At 41.6% G+C, this 25090-nt stretch overlaps 2 protein-coding genes across 2 annotated transcripts; both read right to left on the bottom strand.

Annotated features, from left to right (window-relative positions):
- Positions 1 to 2390: 2390 nt before the first annotated feature.
- Positions 2391 to 16525, bottom strand: LOC119912649 (zinc finger protein 239-like). Its single transcript, XM_038731934.1, has 2 exons — positions 16323 to 16525; positions 2391 to 3651 (listed from the first exon to the last, which is right to left on the bottom strand). The coding sequence occupies exons 1-2, from the start codon at positions 16413 to 16415 to the stop codon at positions 2620 to 2622; spliced, it is 1125 nt and encodes a 374-aa protein (XP_038587862.1). The 5' UTR covers positions 16416 to 16525; the 3' UTR covers positions 2391 to 2619.
- A 1011-nt stretch (positions 16526 to 17536) lies between these two features.
- LOC119912032 lies at positions 17537 to 23562 on the bottom strand. Its single transcript, XM_038731005.1, has 5 exons — positions 23545 to 23562; positions 23142 to 23177; positions 22591 to 22854; positions 22324 to 22512; positions 17537 to 17685 (listed from the first exon to the last, which is right to left on the bottom strand). Exons 2-5 carry the CDS (start codon positions 23170 to 23172, stop codon positions 17537 to 17539), a joined length of 633 nt encoding a protein of 210 aa, XP_038586933.1. The 5' UTR covers positions 23173 to 23177; positions 23545 to 23562.
- Positions 23563 to 25090: the final 1528 nt, after the last annotated feature.

The following is a 25090-nucleotide window of genomic DNA, read 5'->3' on the forward strand; positions in this document are numbered from 1 at the left end:
AATAGTCTTTCTATATTTATGGATGGATGTTTGTGAGTGAGTGAGAGAGAGAGGAAGGAAATGAGAGAGGAGGGGCTGAGCGAATAATAAAATGCTGCGGCTTTTACAGTCACCAGATCTCAACCCAATTTCACACCTTTCACATGATGGAAACTAAACTCTCATCTTCACAATATGTAGTGATGTCTGTGACTGTCTCTGATGCTGTATGTGCTTCTGTTTCTCTGCTGTACTCAGGTCCCTCAAAACACACTTCATACAAATACATATACCAAAATATTTGCTATGGTCTGAACAGATGGAACCCTGCCCCAATACATTGTATATTTCCTTGTAAAGAAATGAAAAAAAAAGCAGTAACAACAAACATTTGTCTTTGTGATATTTATTAAAAGTAAGAATAACAGAGTGATTCAGCTGAAAGGTCACAGCTCATACACGCGAGGTCGATTAGAAAATCTGACCCAGAGAAGCAGATAAGACATTTAATGCTAGAGAAGATGTGTGGAGTCTACGAGAAAAGCCTTTCTCAGCCTTGTGCCACAGTGGAAACTATTCTTTCTACACCAACGTCACACATTTGAAAGAGGAAATAGATAACTTTCTTTGGCAGGAAGCCGTGGTTTGATACTTATTCAGCTTGCGTTTATTTACATATCTGCTCTGGTTTTATCATTTCTGAAGCAACGACTGTAACTACAGACAAGCGGCTTCCATATATTTAGAATACGTTAAATACTGTAGTTCAACCACTCATTAACGTTAGCACTGCTCCACTGATAAACATGGTGTTAGCTTCCTTTGTGGCTAATTTAATTTAGCAATGGGGCAGCATTAGCTGCTGTAAGCAATGTTAGAGAATAGGGATGAACAATTTAGGGGAAAAAATCTAATTGCAATATTTCTGCCAAATACTGTGATTAAGATTTGATTTGTGTTGAATTTTTTAAGTTTAACTAATTTTCAATATTCATTACGAAATAGATTAAACATGTTATGGCACATTACAACATAGAGACCTAATTATGATTCCTAACCTGTCGTCTTTGATTGCAAATCAGAAAGTGTTACAGGTTAAGTTTTGCAAGTGAAACAGTTTTGCAAGTGGAGAAGTTTTGCGAGTGAAAAATGTTCGAGATAAGAGTTTCAGTGGTAACAGTATCGGTGGGTTTGACCAATCATGGGTTTGTTTCAATGGCATGGCCACGCCCACAATCCCCTTGCTCAGACGGAGTTGTTAAGTGTAAAGGTTGAAGAAGGTAAGTTGACATTATGTTGCTAGATGTAGTATGCCGTGATTGAATGATTATTTACATTTACAATTGTCAAGGTCACAGTCTATCATGGCTCCTTTTTAAAGAATGACATGTATATCAGTTAGCTGACGTTAGGCATGAAGCTCGGAGGACCTGCACCAGCTTCACCTCGAGCAGTCCTGGGCGATATTATATATTAGTGCAAATCTAGTTTTCTAGCACCTAAAAGACAACATGGGTATGCAGTGATTGACAATGCGCACACACACACACACACACACACACACACACAAGTAGACTCAGCAGGGGCCGTCACACGTCCTACATAAGAGACAGACGACAGGTTAGAAATACGTGCAGATGGAGAGCATATTCTCCCAACTAAGAAACACTGTCAGACGCCTAATTTCTCTACGTAATCTAGCATTACATAACTCCGGAACCTCAACAGCTACCTGTCTTCTCTGCCAGCAGCCCTAACTGGCATGCGAACGCTGATTTACCAAGTTTTGCATGCACCTCGCGGGAGCTAACACTGAGAAAAATCTTGAATAGTATAACATTGGCAGCCACACACAGCAATGAGTGCCCTGCTAGGCTTGGCCGTCCGCACCGCTTCCCAGAACGGAGAAACATTGTCCACCTCAACTCTCTCCCCTCAACACTTCGTGGTCCGTCCCTCTTGTCCTCATAGGCCCAGGCACTTTTCTAATATTGTCCGCAGATCCTTCCTCTCCCCCACCGTTACAGTACCTGGCCACGGCTAGCATTGACTTTACGTTACTGTTACATTGCCCGTTTGGTAAGTTAAACGTTAACATTGCATTATGTCGTCTAACACAAGCAGGACCATTAGTTTCCAACTTCACACAGATGCCTTTTGTTCAAAAGTATTATCGCCCTAAATTATAACACTTCTGTTTTAACGTTACGTTTTGACTTTTGTGCACGCTGGTTTAATAACTGCGGCTAGCATACACTCCCATTAAATTAGTATAGTTAGCACATTTTGAAGTTGGCTAATTAGCTAGTTAACGAGCTAATCTAACATGGTATGAATGCAGAATCCAATACCCATTTACTGCTATCACATAAATAAAATTCTAGAATTTTACTCACCAAAGAAACAAAGTACAGGCTTCTTGGACGGTCTGATATTACTATTAACCAAATAGCAACTAACATTATTTGCCCCTGTATTTGCATGTCAAAAGGAACAAACATGGCTGAGAAGTCAATTTCTGAGGCAGCTAGCAGACAGACAGCAAGGCAGCATGGGGATTGTGGGCGTGGCCACGTGGTCAATCCACACCCATGACTGTTCAGTCAAACCAATAGAAACTGTTATCGAATTTCTTCAGACCTAGCAGAGTGGTTTCTCTCCAGTGTGAACACGTTGGTGTTTTTTCAGTTCCCCTGGTGTAAGGAAAGCTTTCCCACACTGGTAACAGCTATACGGTTTCTCTCCAGTGTGAACACGTCGGTGGACAGTTAATTGAGGTGATGTAAGGAAAGCTTTCCCACAGTGGTCACAGCTGTACGGTTTCTCTCCAGTGTGAACATGTCTATGGACTTTTAGGTCACCTAATCTGGAAAAAGCTTTCCCACATTTCTCACACCAATATGGTTTCTCTCCAGTGTGAACACGCCTGTGGACATTTAGGTCATCTGATCTAGAGAAAGCTTTCCCACACTGGTCACAGTTGTACGGTTTCTCTCCAGTGTGAACACGTTGGTGTTTTTTCAGGTCACCTGATTTACTGAAAGCTTTCCCACATTGATCACACCAGTACGGTTTCTCTCCAGTGTGAACACGTCGGTGAACTGTTAGTCGAGATGATGTAATGAAAGCTTTCTCACATTGGTCGCAGCTGTATGGTTTCTCTCCAGTGTGAACACGTCGGTGGACTTTTAGGTCACCTGATTTACTGAAAGTGTTCCCACATTGGTCACACCAGTATGGTTTCTCTCCAGTGTGAATGCGTCGGTGGATTGTTAGTTTAGATGATGTACAGAAAGCTTTCTCACATTGGTCACAGTTATATGGTTTCTCTCCAGTGTGAAGACGTCGGTGGATTGTTAGTTTAGATGATGTACTGAAAGCTTTCCCACATTGGTCACAGCTGTATGCTTTCTCTCCAGTGTGAACACGTTGGTGGACTTTAAGTACACCTGATGTAGTGAAAGCTTTCCCACACTGGTCACAGTTGTACAGTTTCTCCCCAGTGTGAATATGCTGGTGTTTTTTCAGGTCCCCTGATGTAGTGAAAGCTTTCCCACACTTGTCACAGCTGTACGGTTTCTCTCCCGTGTGAAGTCTCTGATGAATCTTTAAAGATCCAGATCTTGTGAAGGATTTGTCACAGAGCTGACAGAAGTGACGTCCTCTCCGTTTCTATATCAACAGACATACAGAGAGAAAGACAGTGAGTGAGATGTCATGGTGGAGCAAGTTATCTATATATGACATTTAGAGCCTGTCTGTGAAACATAACCCACAATGTTCAAGTCTGACTAATGCATTAGCACATGTGACAAACAAATGGGATGACACAGACCTAAATAGGAATCTGACTGTCACCACAGATCCCTCCTTGACATTTCTTAATTATCGATCAACATAATCGAGTTGTTTACCTGTGTTGATAAAGCTTGACCCACACTACAGACTAAATTAGGATATCTCCTCCGACTCAGATTGACATGTTTTATGAAACCGTCTTTCATAAGAAAACTGTTCCACTAAAAATCCGAAGTGCCCCTTGTAGGCTGGGGGGTGCTTCAAACAAACTAGTTCATATGATGGGCCATGGGACTACATCAACAAACAAGAGCTTTCATAACCAATTGCTTAAAAGGTCAGTTTTTCCTAATGGTCCTGGTGAAGCCAGTTAGAAAACAGTTTGTAAAGACAACAATAATGTCCTCCGTATTGGACACAAAAGACAAGTCTGTTTCCACTGAAATATAAAGATATGTGGATCATTTACTAAGACCAGAAAACCCAAAACATGATGTTTTCTGTTTTTCGGTCTTCGCTGTGCATCTTTTAAAACAAATTTTACGTCTCTGCATGGACTTCAGCACCAGATGCAGAGATGCTCACAAGTCTTTGAGCTGGAGTTCAAGTCAAGTCTCCCGTGGTTATAATGTAGATTTTCTCTTTATTGCACCCTGAGAGAAGAGGGGGGGGCAGCAACGCCTTTTCTTCCTGCAACACTCAGACGCTTAAAACTCCCCCATGACCTCTTGAAAAATTTCTACAGATGTACAATTGAGAGTGTCCTGACATACTACTGTACAGTGTGGTACTTAAGCTGCACAGCAGAGGAAAGGAAGGACCTACAAAGGGTGGTGAAGACTGCTCAGTGGATCGTCGGTGCCCCTCTTCCCCATCTGAACAACATCCACTCTAGCAGTCTTCTCAGACGTGCGAGGAACATCAATGGAGACTCTTCACACCCAGGTCACCATCTGTTTTGCAAACTTCCTTCTGGCAGGCTCAACGTCATCAGAGCAAGGACAAACCACCTAAAGAACAGCTTTTTCCCAAGAGCTATGGACATGCTGCTGCAATCTCGAATGTTGCTCAGGTGATCAAACTGTGCTTAACACACACTGACTGCACTTTATCCAATTGCTGGACCAGTTAATTATTTCTTAATGCTAACATTGCTGTTGCATTCTTTTAATGTATGTTTTACTGCTTCATTTTATGCAATCCTTTTATGGCGTATTTATTTATTTATAGAAGCTGCTAAGTTCAATGGTTTGCTCTAAACTGCATCTCGTTGTATTTCATGTGCAATGACAATAAATTCTCCATCCATCTTGCTTCAGTCCATGTTGCTAAGCCGGTCGGTAACATGTAGCCTACAGCTGAATCGAAGCAGTTTATGGGTTTCTCGCTGGCCCGCCCTTCTCTACTTCTGATTGGCTAGTAGTCCTTAGCTATGCATGCGCAACTCCCAACAAACATCATTTAGAGACTAGGGATGTAGATCACAAGTTTTGTCACGATATGATATTATATTGATTCTTTGGGTAACAATACGATATTTGCAGATATCACAAAGCCTGCCACGATACGATTTCAATTCGATTCAATTCAGGGGCCTGCAATCAATATTAGACAATATCATATGGCCATTAAACACTTTCAGTTAGATTTATTCCAATTCACAACAAATACAACTAAAATATGATTTGACAAAATTTATTATGGAGCTCTTCCATACATTTAAAAGAAAAACAATCTCTTTAATAAAAGAAAATAGATAACCTGTTGTTCACTATAGCGCCACATTTCTCATGTTTCAGTGCAAAATCAGTTAACTAACTTTAAAGAGCCCTTTATGACTTCTTAATTATGAACATAACTGTGTACATAATATGCTTTAGTACCTTGGATTTACAAGGTTACATCTGTGTGCTCACTCAGAGGTTTAGAGATAATGAGCTTTAACATGTTCATCCCATCTTATAAATGAAAAGTGAAATAACTTTAACTTCACATTTACAAAAGAGTTCAAGCTTGTGTAAACATTCACTCATATTTAGAGTCTCAAACAATATTTTTCACAGAAACAAAGGTCAGCATTTAAAGTGCAAATGCAGTACAGTCTTCCTGCATCATAGCTATCCACTACTACTTTGGGATGTAAAGTTTTCTTCACCAAATCAAAATATCACAACAAAGCAAATGTAAACAATTCCAAATTTGTGCATATTGAACAAGTACAAATACTTAAAGTCCTTTGCATGTAGTCATCTGTAGTTTGATGACTATTTGGATCATAGCTTACTATGGAATCTCTACAATAGTCAATTATGTCCATCAGTGTGTTCTCTTTGAGAGTTTTTTCTTCAAAAAAACAACTGATCGACATGTTCAGGAGACAAAACACTGCGTTTTGAACGAACAATGTCACCTGCAGTAGTAAATACATGCTCAGAAGGTACCCTAGTACCAGGAATGCAAAGTTATGTTTTGGCAAGGTTTGCCAGGAGAGGAAGCTCATCCTGTTGAACTTTCCAACACATTACCTCCCAGGATCAAAGATGCAGTGTCTTTATATGGGCTAGTTCTCTGGAGGTCTTGACTGTCTGGCTAGTGTCCACAGTGCAGAAGGTGTCACCAAAGAGATCTTCAAGTGCCTTTGACTTCTTCAAAGCAGAACATATTCAAAATGACACAGAACACAAGACTTAATGATTTCAGAAGACAAAATATATTTTTCAGTTACCACAAAGAGGAAAAATATTGCGCGCGCGCACGCACACACACACCCCTTGTTCAGTGGCTTGAGCCTGAGACACTGGCACCAACTCAGATTGATCAGCAGAAGTTTGGTCACCAGATGAGTGAAGAGGTGTATTCTCAATATGTGCCACTGTGTCACTCTGTAAATGATTTAAACAAAAATAAACATATACACGCAAAAGCAAATGGAAAAGAACAAGCAAAGAACATTTTATTCATGAATAGCTTTTGCATTTCTAAAACATTACTACAAATAGACAAAATAAATATGATCTTACTTTCTGGTCCCACAGCTCTGCAGCCTCACGTATGAGACACTGGAAGGTTGCACCGCTCTCCTCCTCACTTCTGAATGGCAGCTTCACGAACCTTGGATCTAATGGCAGACGCTTTATGCAGGACTTGCTGCACATCCACGTATCGCTGTTCAAGCTCCCTGGCCATAGTCTGCTTTATCTCTGTTACTAAAGTGGAGTCTTTCTCTGAGACACTGAAGTGCTCCAACAATTTAGCTTTAAGTGGTGCAATGACAGACACAGTGGGCTGATGTTCCTCACACATGATGATGGTGGCACTTTTCACTGGTCCAAGTAGCTTCACCAAGTCTTCAGCTGTAGTGATGTCACTTTCGTTGAGTGTATGTACGTCATTTGCTTTCCTTAGTTTTGTGTGTCAAACGAATTGTTCCAGCGTGTGCTAAAATTTCCTCGTCCTTTTCTTGGCTACCTGCCATGAGCATGGCACCGCTAACATTGTTTAGGAAGGAGCAGTGCCAACGGAAATAAAGATGCAGGGGTGTTATGGGGATTTCAAAATAAAGGCGTATATTATAAATGATACGTATCGATGTTTTCATTTTAAATCGACTATATTAGATTGCTGATTATTTAATCTATATGGTTCGATGGATTGTTACACCCCTATTAGAGACATGTCGTCAACACACAAGGTGAAAAGAGGTGCCGTCATTTTAAAGCAATTAAATATGACCTGTTGCACAGCTGCATCATCTGTGCACGGTTTGAGCTGTGATCTCTGTCAGAGCAGCAGACCAGCTTTTGGCACTAAAGGCTACAGATAATTTCTTCACAATCCAGAAACATTTCTGTCAACATTATAACAGAAACATCTCGAGGTTCCAATAAACAATAGAGCATCTGTTGAAAACAGTCATGGATTACAGCAGCTTAATCATTCACTAGGCTACACAGCACTACTTTTTTTGCGGTTAACAGAATACTCATATAGGCTACGCAAAGGTCATCCACCCCCACAAACTAATTATTTTTTCAGATTTGGAGACCACACCTGCATGGACACCTGGAGCTTTCCAGGTGATTTCTTTCTTGTGTGTTATACTGATGTGCTATGAGTGTTATCTTTTACAAATTACTTTGATAATTAGAGAGGCTGCTGTCAGTCTGTTTCCATTACTGCATGTTTCCATCCGCGCAGCAAATATCGTAGGACAAAACAAAAACACCTGCAGTAATAAACTTGACAGGACAGACAAAACATTTTAAACTGGGGGATGTGTTGAATTAAACTTTCAGCTTCTATAATCCATGTTTAGACGCTCTGTTGAGCTGAGGATTGATCAGGACGGCTGCTGTACTCCAAACAGCTTCACTGTATGTAACTGGACAGTGAGTGAGACCTTTTGGATGTGTAGAAGAACACAGAACATGAATAAACATTAGCTCCTGACCGATCCCGTCAGTGTGTCGGGTGATTAAAATATTTATGTTCTTTTGCTGTTGCTCATGCGTAAATGTACACAGCTCTCTGGAGAGGCACTTCATCCAGCTGCTACTCAGGGTTTATTTTTACGATTCTGCTGCCCATCCACACATCACATTCAGCAATAACATCAGTGATAATAAAGTCAAATCAAAATGTCATTAAGGAATGCAGTTAGAACAGCGCTTTATGCAGCGCTATACAAACGGTGAAGGGCAGAAAGTTCAACCGCGCAACAGGAACACTGCTGAGTCCTGTTGGTCAAGTTGCATGTCTCACCTTTTCTATACGTCACAGTGGCTGAAAAGACTTCCGCAAAGGATACACTGATGTATCCTCGCTTATAGCTCCTCCAGCAAGCCTCCTCGATCCTCGTTTCTCGCTCCTCAATGTGCATTTTAGGAACTGAGATGTCTTTCAAGATGGCGCGCTGAGATTTATTTCTGGGTCACAGGCTCGAGGAGGTGAGGAGGCACAAATTTGGGAAATGAGAAAGGCCCATTGTCATAGTAGACCACTACAGCAGGAAACTACAGCACTGTACTGCATCAACATCAGCACCAAACTCAAGCCTCTCGCAGCATTGCGGAATCTGTCATCAGCAACAACGGGCCATGCTACAGCTCAGAGGAACTTCAGCACATCACAGAGGTACCGGATTTCAAACACAACACTAACAACCCCCGATGTCCTCAAAGCAACAGCCTTGTTGAAAAGACAAAGTGCAAGGTAAAACACATCCTAGCACAGACGAAGCTGAATGCAAAGACCATTCCCTTGGTTTATTAGAAAACCAGAACACACTGTGAAACACCTGAAGTCACCTGCTCAACTCCTGATGAGCTGATGACACTCGAGAACGACTGCACCAGCAAGGCTATCAATATAATATTATTTAATTTAGCTTCAAGTTAATTATTGGTTCTGATAATAATTTAAACAGTATATACACTAAAGTCTGTAGACCAGATTCAGCTGCTCTTCAAAAATGGTTTGTTTAACACTTAAGTTTGTTGGTTAAAAGTCAATAGAATCGATTTGTTCTCAAAGGAGCAGTTCTTTTATATTTGTTGTTATGACAGGAGAAGTAACATGCAGTTTGTGCATTACAGGACAAGTTTTACTATGAATGCATGAATTATATTAATTGAAATACATGGATATACTTTATGTTGCCTTTTAGTTTATGTTATGTGTGTGCTTCCAACATGCAGTTTGTGCATTACAGGACAAGTTTTACTATATGAATGCATGAATTATATTAATTGAAATACATGGATATATACTTTATGTTGCCTTTTAGTTTATGTTATGTGTGTGCTTCCATGGGAGCTGCCATTGTTGTGTGACGTCATTCAGCTACCACTTGTAGGCTGCATCCGAAAAGTAAAAAAAGTCTCCTTTCCTAACCACCTTTCCTTGAGCTCGATGGAAAACGTTATGGGGTCAAGGCAAGATGTGAAGGAGAATCCATAAGGACTTAGCAAAAGAGGACGGCGGGGCTTTGAGAATCCGACTGCTCTTTTCTAAGCGACGTAATTATGCAAAGGCAGATGTTATTCATGTGAACTGCCTTGATGAAACTACAATGTTCTGAAGATGGACTACTAAAAAGCGCATCTTTGACACTGCCATCTAAAAAGGTGGAAAACACCGTGGAAATTAGCTTCATAATCAAGATAGCAAAAAGGCACATAGGGTAGACCAGTCACCAAATAATAAGGGTTGTTTCACATTGAGAATTCTTGCTCACACTCACCCTCCTGCCCACATTCATCAATGTGAATCCCACTTAGGCTATTGTCTGTAAATACAGTGTTTCCCACAGAATGACAGAGCACTGTGGCGAGAGGAGGTGCTGAGTGAGCTGAGCTGTGTGCTGCACAGATCTCCTGTGATCAAATACGATTTTACCCATTTAAAATAGTAGCCTAATGTTTAAAATATGGCAGGCCACCACAAATAAATCCATGTGTGGGAAACGCCTACTGTAGGGTTCATCCAGCATGACCGTTGCCTTTATTAGGGCAAGGGTGTCAGCATCTGTGACTGAAGTAAAATAAGATAAGAAAACCTTTATTTGTCCCACAGTGGGGAAATTGCAAACTTAATGATTTTGCTGAAGGCTGCACTACATAACGTGAGGCTACACGCTGCAACCATGATCACACTTTGATCATGGCATAAGACCAGTAACAGCTCGCATGGGTCTCAGTTATTGTTGACAGAATCAGAAACACTTTATTGATCTCCGAGGGGAAAATTCTGTGATGTGTGTTTAAGATATGCATCTTAGCAATTTATGGCATAAGAGAGAAAAGGCTTAGGCTAATAGCCAATGGTAACTTACATGGTGATCAACATCCTTTATCTGTCATGGTCGGTGATTTCTTTTTTTAAAGTTATTGTAGAAAACACTTTGTAGCTTATTTCAACAATCAGAAACATAAAACGGTGTTAAAACAGCCAAAACAAAAGAAAGAAGGTAATTGTGAGTTTTATTCAGGTATCATAATGTGCGTCTGTATTGGAAGGATTTTGCTACATTTTATTGTTTGAGAATGCGCGTTGCTTTAAATGGATCTCATTACAGCTCCTGGACTGAGCTGGACTGTGACTGGACGAGAGATGGCAGAAGGAAGTGACGGTTCAGGAAGTGAGTTAGGAGAGATGGTCGAAGGTGGCTGGAGTTATGAAAAGTGGAATATAGCAGGTAGGAAAAATAAGCGTAAAAAGAGCCTAAAATCAGATGGGAGTGACAGTGATGGGAGAGCAACTGTAACAGAAAGGAGGAGAGAGGATTTTAAGGTAATAGTAAAACTTGTGCAAGAGGGGAGAATAACTATATCCATAAGTAAGGAAATCGGGGAGGTAAGGAGTGCTAAAATATTGCAAAATGGATCATTACTAATTATATGTAAGGACAGAGTCCAACAAGGAAAGAAGTCAGAATGAATAAAATAAATGTCAAGAAAGTATAATGTTCTCTGACGACTGAGACAATTGGTCAGGAGAGTTATTACAGGGATTACGGTAAATGTAACAGCAGATGAACAAATGTAACAAACGCTAAAGTGAGTGAAGTCAGACGTCTTAAAGCAAGCAGAAATGGGATTAAAAGTGACAGTTTCTCTGTACTGAATAAGCTACGCAGAGGCAGCAAAGAAGGTTTCAGGAGACGTGCAGGTGACAAGGCAAAATGACACTAGAAATAAAGATGGAGGGACATGTGGAGGATGTGATAAGTTGAAGGAGGAAACTGATTGCGAACAAGAATTACTTTATATCTGCCATAAAGAATACAGTCAACTGTTCAGCACAGACAAAAAGCTGAAATGAAAGGATCAAAATAATTGTCAAATCAGCTGAGAAGTACCTTGATGTGAGGGGGCTGCACTGTCTTAAAGACATTCTTAATGAAGATAATCTCAGACATGTGTTGGATCCTCTTAATGGTGCTAATTCTACTCCTGTGGAATGCAAGAAGCTTAATTTCAAATGGCCAAGAGTTTAAAAGTATATTGATAAGTTGGAAGAGAAACCTGATGTAATTTGTATACAGGAGACATGGTTAAAGCCACAGTTGGACTTCATTATAAAAAAAGGGATATACTGCTGTTAGGAGAGGTAGAGAATCTGGTAAAGGTGGAGGCACTTTCGTACAAAATGGAATGAGTTATAAGGTTATATGTATATGTACAGATCATGAATCAATTGCGGTTCAGGTATGGACTAATAGAGGTAATATTGACAAAATGAATTACTATAATCCTTGTGGGAAAATAAGTCTAGATAACTAGAGGATGTTGGAGGACTATTGCAAGATAACGTGATACAGTGTGGGGATTTTAATTCACATAATTCACTATGGGGCAGCAATAAAACAGATTTAAATGGTTTAGCAGTTGAAGAATTTATAGATAATCACTGTTTGGTATGTATTAATAATGGAGAAGGAACACGATACAATAGTGTGCAAAACACAGAGGCAGCGCTTGATTTAACACTTGTGTCTAGTGAAATAGCAGGTTTAAGCACATGGAGCGTGATCAAACATGCCACAATAGGAAGTGATCACTACCCTGTGGTAACTAAAGTTGGCATTGTCGTTGGCCTCGGATCCGTGCTTGCCCATTTCTCTGTCGGCCAGTTGTTGGACCCCTCTGGATACTGAGGTATATAGTTAGTTTTCGGGATGTGCAGTGTGGGTGCGGGGCAGGGCTGTGCTCCGGTTTGTTCTGGGTTTGTGCCTGGAGTTCTCGGCCCTTGGGTTGTTGGTTGCATGCAGCTGAGCTAGTTGATTTTGCCTCGTTGCTGGTTTGGCTGGTGTTGCATGGCGGCCGGGGGGCGCGCTGGGCATGGGGGATGTCGGCTGGCGCCGGCGGCCTTAGTTTTTTCCGGGACGGTGGACTTTTATTGGCGGGTGCACGGTGACCTGTGCGGCGCGTTTGCTGCCAGGCTGGGACTTGCTGCTGGTGTTTCTCTCCGCTGGCTTTCGCTGTCGTGTGTTCTGTTTGCTCTCTCTCATTTGCCCGACCTCGCACGCGGGATTCGCGGGGGGCTGCTGGGCATGGGTGTCGCCGTGCTCGCGCAGTGTGCGCGTTGGGCTCGTCACTTGTGCATTGGTGTTGATGATTGCGTGGCATTTGGGCATTTTGGTTGTTTGCTGCGCGGCGGTGGGGTGCTGGATGGGGGGGGGGGGGCCACTGGTCTATGTTGTGTGCGCGCCGTGGTCGGTCCGGGCGCTGCTCTTCCTCTTTTGTGTTCCGTCGGCATTACGTTGTCAACTGGCATTTGGGTCGTGGTCTTCTGCGTTTGCATCGCGGTGCATCTGGGAGTCTTTCTTTGTTTTGTTTTTTGATTTGATTTATTCTTTTCTTTCTTCCACCCCTATTGGCTACTGGGGTTCTTGCCTGCCTGTTACAGTCGTGGCGTCCCACTCTCTCTAACAACTACATTCTTTAACAGGCTTATGGGCACACACATGTACACACAGACACACACAGACACAAACAAATTTAGGTTGTCCCTGGTAGAATTATTCCTGATGCCTTTCTTTCAGTTACTTATTTAAATTAATTATTATTCCAGCTCTCGTGGCTGTGCTGTGTTGCTTATTTAGTGTGTGTGACTGTTTCTTGTTTTCATTGTTCTCTTAGTTGTCTTAATATGTCAGCTGTTTATTGCTGCTGTTCGGCTGGTTGTCTTTTACTATTATTATTATTTTTCTTGTTTTTTTGTTTGTGTTTGTTTGTTGTTGTTGTTTTCTCCTCCCCAAGCCCCCCTCTGTTCTCTTGCAGGTTTCGTTGCTTTCTGCAATTGGTGTTTCCCACAGCTTTTCCCTGTTGTCCCCACCCTCCATCCCCCTTCTCTTGCAGGTGTTGTCCTTTCTCTGTGCTGTCTGTTTGTGCCCCCCCATCCCCGTGTCTGCCCCCCTGTCCGGCCCGGTGACAAATCAATACATAATTAAATAAATAATAAAACAGACAAAGGAGTATTTTAATACTCTCTTGTTAAAGTAAAATCTGTCTGGCACAATATGGTATCCAGGTCATTATACTCTATACCAGGCTGCTGGGCAGGACAGGTTTAAAAATAAAAATAAAAAAAAAAAAATAAATAACTAAAGTTGGCATTGAAGGTTTTTATTATAAAAGGGAAAGAAAATTCCCAGATGGAAATTGGGAAATGCAAACTGGGATGTTTTCCAAAAGATCAGTACAAACAGATTCAGGAAACTCAAAGAGGAGAACCAGACAAATGTAAACATAATCAATATTAAAATAGTTAATGAGATTATTCAATCTGCCGAGGAAACAATCCCTAAGAGTACAGGAACTAAACGGACCAAGAGTGCACCCTGGTGGAATGATAGCTGTAGTAAAGCCATAAAGGCCAGGAATAAAGCATTTAGAGAACTCAAGAAACTTCATTCTCAGGATGCATTGATCCTGTATAAAAGAGCCCAAGCAAGAGTAAGGAGGACAATCAGAATACAAAAACCAACATTTTGGAGGCAGTATTGTAGCACTATTGGAAGGGAAGTACAGCTGTCAGATGTGTGGGGCATGATTAGAAGAATGGAGGGGATTAGAAGAAATTCGTTAGATCTACCGTTTAATATCTTGGAGCTAAGAAGAGCAATAATGAGTGCTCGTCAGACCACTCCAGGGAAAGACGGTGTAGATTATGGAATATTCACACACTTGACAGATGTGTGCACTGGACACGGTGTTGGGTTTGTTTAATAAAGTCTGGGATGTTGGCCAACTTCCTGTAGCTTGGAAACTAGCAATAATAGTGCCCATTCCAAAAACAGGAAAAGATCAGTGAAACCCTTCTAGTTCCAGACCAATTGCATTAACTTCACATTTATGCAAAATTATAGAACAAATGGTCACCGAGCGGTTGACATATTTCCAAGAGAGTAAAGCTCTTCTGTGCCCAAACCAGAGTGGGTTCGGTAGGGGTCAAGAAAGCACAGAGCAACAAAGAAATACTGATAGCTGTATTTTTTGACATTGAAAAAGCATATGATATGCTTTGGAAAGAAGTGTTACTTATTAAGTTGAAGTCATTGGGTATTGGTGGTAGAATATAAAATTGGGTTATGAACTTTTTATTTGACAGGGAAATACAAGTAAGAGTAGGCGCAGAATACTCCAGTGTATATAAGGTGGAGAATGGGACTCCGCAAGGTAGAGTGTGCAGCCCGTTGTTATTCAACATAATGATAAATGACATCTTCTCTCAGGTTGAACAAAGCGTAGGGAAATCTTTGCATGCAGATGACGGGGCTCTGTGGGTAAGAGGCCGCAATGTGTTGCACGTGAGTAAATGCAAGCTGCAATAGTTGCTGTAGAAAAATGGGCAAATAAATGGGGATTCAAATTATCTGTAGCAAAAAACACAGGTGATTTATTTTTCATGGCGGCATAAAGTCACGCCAATTTCCATGAAGTTATATGAACAACCACTTGAGCAAGTCACAACAGTTAGATGTCTTGGGGTTTGGTTTTATGAGAAGCTCACATGGAAAACTCATTTAGATAAAGTTAAGAACATGTGTAAAAAGGTCATCAATATACTTTGTTGTCTGTCAGGACAAGAGTGGGGAGCAAGCAGAGCAGCTCTACAAAATATATACTGGGCACTCATGAGATCCGTTCTTGACTACGGATGTGTAGCGTACATGTCAGCAGCAGAATCAAACCTTAAGAAGTTGGATGTATTACAAGCTCAGGCCTTGAGAATTTGCAGTGGATCATTTAGAACATCTCCGGTGTCAGCAATGCAGGTGGAAATGGGAGAAATGCCGTTAAGAATGAGTCGAGTAAAGTTAATGTTGGCATACTGGGTTGATCTCCAGGGGCAATGTGATTCTCATCCTTCCTAGAGTCTTTTAATAGATTGCAGGGAACACAATGAGACAAATGTCACAAGTTTTGGGTGGATTGTTGATGCAAAGGCAGAAGTCATAGGATTACGACAATTAGATTACAGCCCTATAGTGTCCTATAATGTCTTCCATTCCTCCCTGGTTATTCCCAACACCAAGTGTAGATCTAAACAAACAGCAGGAATTGAAGGATATGTCAAAGAAACTTCCAGAATGATGCATAGTACAGAATTATTTTGAGCTGCATATTTCAGACTCCGCGTTTATATTTACAGATGGCTCCAAAGATCCTGATACAGGGCGTGCAACCAACTAGAAACGGTTGAACATGTTCTCCTTCAGTGTAGGAGAGGAAATGCCTCTTTCAGTCATTAAGGAAAGCAAAAGTTAACTTCAGCTTTGTCCCGCTAGCTAGCATGCTAACACCCAGGCAGCAGGCTACATGCTACAAGAGACCTCCTCCTCCTCCTCCTCCTCCTCTCCGGGTCCGACCGGCACATTAAGTGTGGGTTCTGTAGAGATACGGGGTTCTGATGGCTCCACTGTTGAATCCTGCTACATTACATCTTGTTTACAGTCAATATGAAGCTACGTGTCGGAACCAGGCCGAGCTAACGCCACGTTAGCTTCTTGTTAGCTGCTAGCTGTGTTCATGAACACTGACCTGAACATCGGTGCTATCAGAGCTCGAGCCTGCTGTTTGTCCTCCGGGGACGTTGTTGCTCCGGGGCTCCGGGTCCTGGTTGTCCTCCTCCATCCCGCTCTTGGTCCTGGTCTCTGAGATCCAGCAGGTCTCCTCTGTGACTGTCGGAGCTCTTCAGATTCAGGAGCGCTGCGGGACCTCGTGGAGCTTTACGCCCCCTTAGTTACTGTTGCTAAGCGCTTAGCAGATTGAAGCTTTTTGTCCCGCAGAGATTCACAAACCATCGTTACTGTATCAGCAGCTGGAGACTCTGTTCTGTTCTCCAGACTGCAAACAGCCTTAAAACGAGTTCTGGTGATTCAGTTCATTTCAAACAGTCATTTCTTTTTGTCCTCATTGTTCCATATTTAACACTTGTGGGTCATGAAAGTGCGTTTATGCTGAAGTGGCCGTGAGAGACGTGTTTGTTTCTGACAAGTTTTCCTAGAATTATTTTCAAAGTGATAGAAACCAAAGATCAAATGTGTTGAATCCATTTTTTAAAAGGTGTGTTTAAGCTGAATTTAGCAGGATAAGCCACTGATGTGTCTCTTCTGGTCCTTCAGTAGTTAACTGCTGCTTCTTGTCCCTGACACAGACACAGATCTGAGATCAGTATTGGAGCAGCAGCATCGGCTGTCTGAAACTGACACTGAGTGATTTTTACACTGTGACAGGTGAGGAGTGTAAATGAGACTGCAGTGAGCGAGGATGCTCTCTGCGGTGAATAAAAGCCCTTGTCCTCACGTGTCTCCTCCCTCTCAGAGATGTGGAGAGGAGACATGAGTTGGGGAAGCCAAGAGTCAAACAGCGTCCACTTGTCCCACCTGTTGTTCCTCCCTGGCGTCTGGACATGAGCTTCACCTGAAACTCCACCTGACAACATGTGATGACCCAGATCACTGAGACGTTTCTGCTGGACAGCTTCTGACTGTTACCTGCAAGGTGAGCGTGTTGATGAACACGTGACAGTGATCCACATCAGGTGTGTTTGACTTCTGTGGGGAAACAACAAGAAATGCATCAGGTGTTGTGAGGAGATGAGTTATGGATCATTTTGAGAAGCATGAATATCCTCTGAGGAGGAAAATTGTAAATACAACCTCCAATGTACAGAAAGCATTTCTCCACTCAGCATCATGAAAATGGATCTAAAGCTGTGAGACTGATGGATTCACCAGGCAGAAAGACTTTGGTTACAGCGCCCCCATGTGGCAGAGTGGGGCCAAATTTTCTTTGATCTTCATCATTCTGCTTCCTCCTTCCTCCAGCCAGTGACCCAGAGATCCATAGAGCTCCTCCATCATCCAGGAGAAACAGTCTGCTTGTTGATTGGTCGGCTGATCTGATGGACAGAAAAAGTGGAATATATAATATTGCTATTCCTGCAGAAGTGTAAAAGGGAACAACAACAGTAGAAGAGGCTCTGAACATCTTCATGATGATTCAGCAAATGGAAATGATTCCATGTGTGTGGAATCCTAATCAGAAATGAATCCTAAAAACTCACTTTGTCTGCTTCCTCTTCTTCAGCCAAAAGGTTTCTCTCCACAGACCACAGATTCAGAAACACCTGCAGAAAGCAGCAGGAGGAGAGAGCACAAGACTAAGGGAAAGGAAAGAAGTCGAGTTAGTAACATGCAGAGGTGGAAAGAGTACAACTATATTCTACTTAAGTAAAAGTTCGATTACTTTGATGAACTTTTATTTAAGTACAAATCTACTCAAGTAAAAGGAAAGAGTAGCTCATTTAAAATGTACTCCTAACCTCCTTAAATAACTTGTTTTTTATTTATTTTATTTTACTTATTTTATTGTTATACTTATTTAAATTGCAGTCTTTTGCGATTTGATAAGGGACCAAAGCCACATGGCGCTTTCTATTTTAGTTTGTTTGACAGATACTTTTACAAATCAATGGCAAAAAGCAATGACATTTAATGTTATAATGGGAAGTTTGAGAATGTTTTCACTTCATTAGGAAACTGTTGCGAAACAGATTAAACTCTGGCAGGCCATACTGGACTGGGAAAATGGAGAAACACTGGACTGTATATAAAGTCATATCCCTATTTACATTCAACCAGGTGGTCATTTTAATGGGATATCATAAGCGTTAGTATAACAAATAACTAGTTACCAGCAGGTTGCTAATGCCAACCAACAGTGTCATGCACCAATGTCTTTTTGGCTATTTGGAGCAAAGCATCTTACCAAACTATGAAAACTCATTTTCAACCACCAATGTTAGTAGGATATTATTAACTGAGGTCTGAGGTCTCAGAGGAGCTTTTCCAAACCCCTTATTAGAAACTATGCGTGGTGTTTAATGAAATAACAACAACCTTACTGGGCTGCTGATCTTCCATTATAGGAGGACTGGTTGTTTCTATTAAAGGTAACAGGATACAAACCCTCTGCACACAGTTTGCCTCCTGCTGGCTGCTTCCTGTCACTGTCAGTCTGTTCGTCCCTCAGGACAAACTGGAGAGCTCCTCAAATAACATTTACATTAACATAACAGGTACATTTACTCCACTGCTGTACTTAAGTACAACACTCAGATACTTGTACTTTACTTGACTGATTTTAACGTTTGTTAATAATGTTGAGGTTTGGACTGTTGGTTGGATACAACAAGCATTGTGAAGGTGTCACTTTGGCCGCTGATCAACTGTGACGGCATTTCCATGTTTCAGCCAGTGGGAGCTCAGCTCCCATAAGGAGGGTCTGAGCCCCTTTGGAAGCAGTAAAATCATGCATCTGTGGGGGTCACTGGATTTATCAACAACCATTATTACTATGGTAATGAACTACGCTGCGCCCCTCATGACCGACAGGATGGCTGCACTTCTACACCATCTATAGACAGACAGGGAGAACAGACAGAGCTTGAAACTCAGGTAAACTCCCACTGCGAATATTTTTATCAGCTGAAGGTTGAACTAATCCATGCTCGTTACATGACAACGGTATATTTACTGCATTTAACCTACGTAATACATCAGTGTTAGCTCACCTGCTTCTTTCAGCAACCATCTTTACTATCTGTCTCCGGAGGCTCAGCAGTGTCAGCACAGCTACGTGTATTGGATGATAACGAAACGGTTAGTGAGCTGGACTGATTATAAATGAGATCGTTGTCACGCTTTATAACAGTTTGCAGTCGATGGGTCTTTTACAGTGTTGTTTTCACTGTTTTGTTGCATTTTTATATTTTGTGGGTCATATTAGTTACAGCAACTGAGAGGTGGAGAAGCTGTGTACCTGAGTATCAGTAAAATGACAAAAAAATGCGGCATTGTTGTCGCTCTAGTCAGAGAGGTTCAGGAGCGCACACAGAGCCGCACAGAGCTGAACAGCTGCATTATTCTTCATCTTTATTGGTCTGTCTGCTTAATGAGCAGCAACTATTAAAGCTGGGTTTACTATTTTAAATTAACAGATATATACAAAAGAATTATCTAAACAGGAAATCTATGTGACAGGTGCTGTTATAAGAGAAGTGAAGTTAACGTTAGGTATTTTTTAATGCAGCGTGAGGGCGAGCAAATGAGAGAGAGAGCAGCAGAAAGTGACGGTGAAAGCGAGCAAGTAAGTTGTCAGTCTGGGAGATAATCTGCAGTGTAGGTCACAGCGTGTCCGTTAACACAACGGATGTCAATTGTCTGTTTTCCAAACTGCTGGAAAGTGAAGGTGGTTAGCACTAGCATCTCCTGGAGCTGAGGCGGAGCAGGAGTGGAGGGGGCGAAGTCCCGTGACTATACACACACACAGAGTAGGGATAATGTTAACAGGATTAAATAACCGACATGGGAAAATTACGCAGATTAGAAGCTCTGAATTTCGGTTGCGATTACTTTTCAATTAACTGTTCAGCAACAGCAACAATATTTCATAAAGTGTGGAGGTTCTATCTCGACCTTGGGGAACACATCTGTAATAAATTAGTCTAAAATCAAGCCTCACATCCTACCTCTTTGTTGACAACATCCAATGGCCTTCTTAAAGATCAACTTAACCCCAAAACAGCTTATTTCAGCTTTTAACCAATGTGTATGGGTATTTAGTCTTGTTATTGATCAATTATGAAGGTGCGTAGGGAACAACTTAGACCTGTGTTTAGACCGCATTTATCAAGCTTCTCTGCATTACTCAAAAGAACTAGAGCCCGACCGATTTATCGGCCAATATGAGCTAATTGCATTTAATCGTCATCGGCCGTTTATAATGGCAGATACACTGCTCAAAAAACATAAAGAGACCACTAAAATAACACATCCTAGATCTGAATGAATGAAATAATCTCATTAAATGCTCCTTTTTTTACATAGTTGAATGTGCTGACAACAAAATCACACAAAAATTATCAATGGAAATCAAATCTATCAACCCATGGATGTCTGGATTGGAGAGTGGAAAACCACACTACAGGCCAATCCGACTTTGATGTAATGTCCTTAAAACAAGTCAAAATGAGGTTCAGTAGTGTGTGTGGCCTCCACGTGCCTGTATGACCTCCCTACAACCCCTGGGCTCCTGATGAGGTGGCGGATGGTGTCCTGAGGGATCTCCTCCCGGACCTGGATTAAAGCATCCGCCAACTCCTGGACAGTCTGTGGTGCATGATGTCCCAGATGTGCTCAATTGGATTCAGGTCTGGGGAACGGGCGGACCGTCCATAGCATCAATGCCGGAATCTTGCAGGAACTGCTGACACACTCCAGCCACATGAGGTCTAGCATTGTCTTGCATTAGGAGGAAACCAGGGCCAACCGCACCAGCATATGGTCTCACAAGGGGTCTGAGGATCTCATCTCGGTACCTAATGGCAGTCAGGCTACCTCTGGCGAGCACATGGAAGTCTGTGCGTCCCCCCAAAGACAAAACCCTCAGTTTTTCACTGCCATCTCCCGGCAAAAGTTTTGTTTTACGGTGGACGGACAGTAACATTACAGAGTTGTTGTTTCTTTAGCTGGGATTAAGACCATACTTTGGACACTTTCTTTTTGTCCCTCGCTGTTTTCTCTGTCCGTGTGAAACACTGTGCTGTATAGTTACATGGATTAAATGAAGCATCGATGCAAAGAATTTGTGTCGAGGCATTTTATCAATCGATGAACCGTTTCAGCCCTAAACTCATAACGTCTACCATGTATAAAACGTCTCGAATGAATGAATTCCGACCTGCGTGACAATTGACCCTTCGCTAAGCCACGCCCCAAATACACAGCTGGCCACTCACAGCGCAGTATAGGACTTGCTCTAACTGAGCTCCATTGTCTCCAATGCAAAAAGAGTCGTTTTCTAGATTTTTTTGGCTGTATTTTTGTAAGATACGGTCAAATGCTGTTCGTGGGACATCTTGTAATAGTTACAGTCACTACGCAGAGAGTGAGATTGAAAGGAGAAGTAACAGAGTTTATGTAGTATATTATTCCATAAGTCATTCATCTATTATCCATGTATCTTTGGGGATTTATTGGCTCGAGAGCGCCCTCTCTCAGACGTAGTAGGTAAATACTACTAATGCACCTGTAACGTTATTTCATGAGAGACGTGCCTAAGATGAGTTGCTAAATGCAGCACTGTTTACAAATATTGTGTATTATGCCTGCATATATGAACTACATGAACACATGTGCACTGTAACGTATGGAGAGATTGATAAGAAAATAACTTGCCGTTCTTTTGTGGTGTGATATGTGTGAGCGACTTAAAGCGAGCCAACTGTTTGACTGACCAGTACATATTCTGTTCCTGTCCAGATAATAAACGGCTGCATCGAGAGATAAAAGCGCCTCAAACTCATTATTCCAAACACACAACGCAGAGTCGAGGGGTTGATTGAACCAGCCAGTTACAGTGAAGTGTAGCTGAGTGCAGTTACATTAACAGATGGACACACAGAAGTGAAATCGTAACCTCTGTCCACCTTGGAAAACAATAAGGTCACTTTGAGAATAATCTTTGAGCTCCTCACCTTTGAGAGAGTTGGTCTGAAGATTTCCATGATGGCTGATTTCACACTTGTAGAGGCTTTCATCAGGCTTGGAAACATGCTGGAAACCAGCTGGGAGGTTGGAGGGAGGGGTCTCTGTTTTACAGTGCAGAGTGACATCATGTCCCTCCATCACAGGGAGGACAGGACTCTGCAGGATCACTGGTCCACCTCAACACAGAGACAAACTACAGCATTTCATCATTTACACACAGCTTCATCAACACTAACTCCACAGTCTGATCTTACCAGTGACAGTGATGTTGATGGTGTTACTGGTTGCTCCCTCTCTGGACTCACACCAGTAAACTCCGCTGTCAAACGGGACGATGTAGCTGATGTTACAGGAAGAACCAGCTGATCTTCCCCAGTCAGCTCCACACTGAGTCCTGGTTCCTCTGGTTGTGTTCCTCCTCAGCGTCCATCCAGCAGAGCTGTCGTCCTCCTCACAGCTCAGAGTGACAGACGTCCAGTCGAAAAACTGAGAGCTGCTCGGTCTCACAGTCAGAGAGGCTGGAGGAAATGTATTGTGAAACACAATTCAAGAGTCCAGCTTAAGCAAACCAATTGAACCAATTAAACAAACCAGATATGACATTATATAGCTGGTAGGTTTAATTACGTTTGGACAGAACCAGGCTAGCTGTATCCCTGTTTCCAGTCTTCATGATAGGCTAAGCTGCTAGCTGTAGCTTCATATTTAACATACACATGAAAGCTCTTGGTGTGTGTTTTGTGGTATTAAATGTGAAGGAGCACTTTTATTTTACACACTTTTAACTTGTCGTATACAAACTCACCTTGGTTTGTTGTGCAGCACAGCAGCAACATCAGCACTGAAGTGAAATGAGACTCTGGTTGGTTTGAGATTCACAATGAACATTCAGTTTAAATCACAAGACCTAAAATAATTAAACATTCAGAAACGGTTTTGAAGATGGAAACTTGGCACTAAAATGAAATAAAATGAAATGCCTGAATTTTCTTTCTCTACTTTTTTTGTTGGAGCAACAAACATTTTCTGACCAAAGAATTCCTCTTTGGTCAGCATATGTGTTGCATTTATCGCTGTATTAATTCCTCTATGTTGCATGTTTTTCCTGTGATGATCACTGACATCTTGTTTCTTCCACTCTTCACCAACAAAGCCAACATGCTTTAAATGAAATTGTTTAAAATGTAGAAAGTACACATTGTACTCACGGATCAGATGAGCTGTTGGCCCCAGAAGCAGCCATGCACGTCCAAGCCATGACATTACCTCCACCGTGCTTCACAGATGAGCTTGTATGCTTCGGATCATCAGCAGTTCCTTTCTTTCTCCAGACTTTGGCCTTTCCATCACTTTGATAGAGATTAATCTTGGTCTCATCAGTCCATAAGATTGTGTTGCAGAACTTTTGCGGCTCATCTCTGTACTTCTTTGCAAATTTCAGTCTGGCCTTCCGATTCTTCCTGCTAATGAGTGGTTTGCATCTTGTGGCCTCTATATTTCTGCTCTCTGAGTCTTCTTCCAACAGTGGATTGTGATACCTTCACCCTGCACTGTGGAGGTCATTGGTGATGTCACTTCCTTATGTTTTGGGGGTTTTCTTCACAGCTCTCACCATATTTCTGTCATCAACTACTGTTGTTTTCCTTGGCCGACCTGTTGGACGTCTGTTGCTCAGTACAATAGTAATTTATTTCTTTTTCATGACGTTCCAAATTGTTGTGCTTGCTATTCTCAATGTTTGTCCAATGGCTCTGGTTGATTTTCCTTCTTTCGACCTTCTACTGGTCAGTCCAACCCACCCATAAAAACTGTTACTTGCAAAACTATTTCCCTCGCAAAACCTAATAACCTGCACAACCTTTTGACTTGCAATCAAAGAGGACAGAATAGCAAGCAAATCTTTTTGTGAGACAAGTAGAGGCCTGTTTGTTTTTAATTACAAATTTGATTTTTGATTAAAGTGCGAGAAATATGCTCTCAAGACTTGTCTTAAAAAGACACAAAAATAACTTCATAGAGGCAAATCTGTCACACAAGGATGACAATGGAATTCATTGGAAACTGCATGACTGTATAAAACGGGTCAGATGCATTGTATATTTAACCTACGTTTTTAATTGCCTTCTTCACAATTAGATAATCATGTTCTTTCAAATCACAATTTCGATATGACACCAATCAATCATTCAGTCCCATCAGAGAACATTTAGAAGTGATTAAAAAGTGAGAAATTATAGGACCGTTACCAGAACTGCCGCACTGTTTGAGAAATAAATCTAAAATCAAGTTTGTCAACAGCGAAGCCTCCACCACCAACTACTGTAACATTAAATATACTACTGAGCTGGGTGGAATCCGGGAAAAGGCTATGAAAAACAGGAGGATAAGCAAGTATTATTATTTAAGTCATATGTTTAACGTGACAAATGACCAACTCAATGTGGAAACAGATACTCTCAGTTGTTGGTTCTGCACACTTCAGTACCGGCCAGTTGATCATTCTGTGGTGCTGCGTTGCACTCAGGTGGGCAAACTATCCCTCCGTTTCTTTTATAGTTGTCATTAACCGTCTTTTAGATATGTTTCTTATTTCAACGTTTTGATTATACTTTATTCTCAATCTTAAATGTCACTCTCTTATTGAATCTGTCTCCTTCAGTTCTCTTCTGGTAACGGGCAACCCACTCTATCTCCTGAGCCACAGCTGCCCAAAAAAATTTGAAAAAAGTGCTTCAAACAAACTAGTTCATATGA

Source organism: Micropterus salmoides, unplaced genomic scaffold (genome assembly GCF_014851395.1).
Source record: "Micropterus salmoides isolate LMB-PRFRI ecotype aquatic unplaced genomic scaffold, ASM1485139v1 Ms_hic_scaffold_2, whole genome shotgun sequence".
Classification (NCBI taxonomy): domain Eukaryota; kingdom Metazoa; phylum Chordata; class Actinopteri; order Centrarchiformes; family Centrarchidae; genus Micropterus; species Micropterus salmoides.

Coding starts and splice junctions, on each gene's coding strand:
- LOC119912649 (XM_038731934.1), bottom strand. CDS start 16,415: ATGGAGGAGGACAACCAGGACCCGGAGCCCCGGAGCAACAACGTCCCC. Junction 3,652..16,322: donor CTGATAGCACCGATGTTCAG/GTCAGTGTTCAT, acceptor CTGTTGATATAG/AAACGGAGAGGACGTCACTT.
- LOC119912032 (XM_038731005.1), bottom strand. CDS start 23,172: ATGTTGCTGCTGTGCTGCACAACAAACCAAG. Junction 22,513..22,590: donor CATCAACATCACTGTCACTG/GTAAGATCAGAC, acceptor CTCTGTGTTGAG/GTGGACCAGTGATCCTGCAG. Junction 17,686..22,323: donor TCAGACCAACTCTCTCAAAG/GTGAGGAGCTCA, acceptor TCTGTCCATCAG/ATCAGCCGACCAATCAACAA.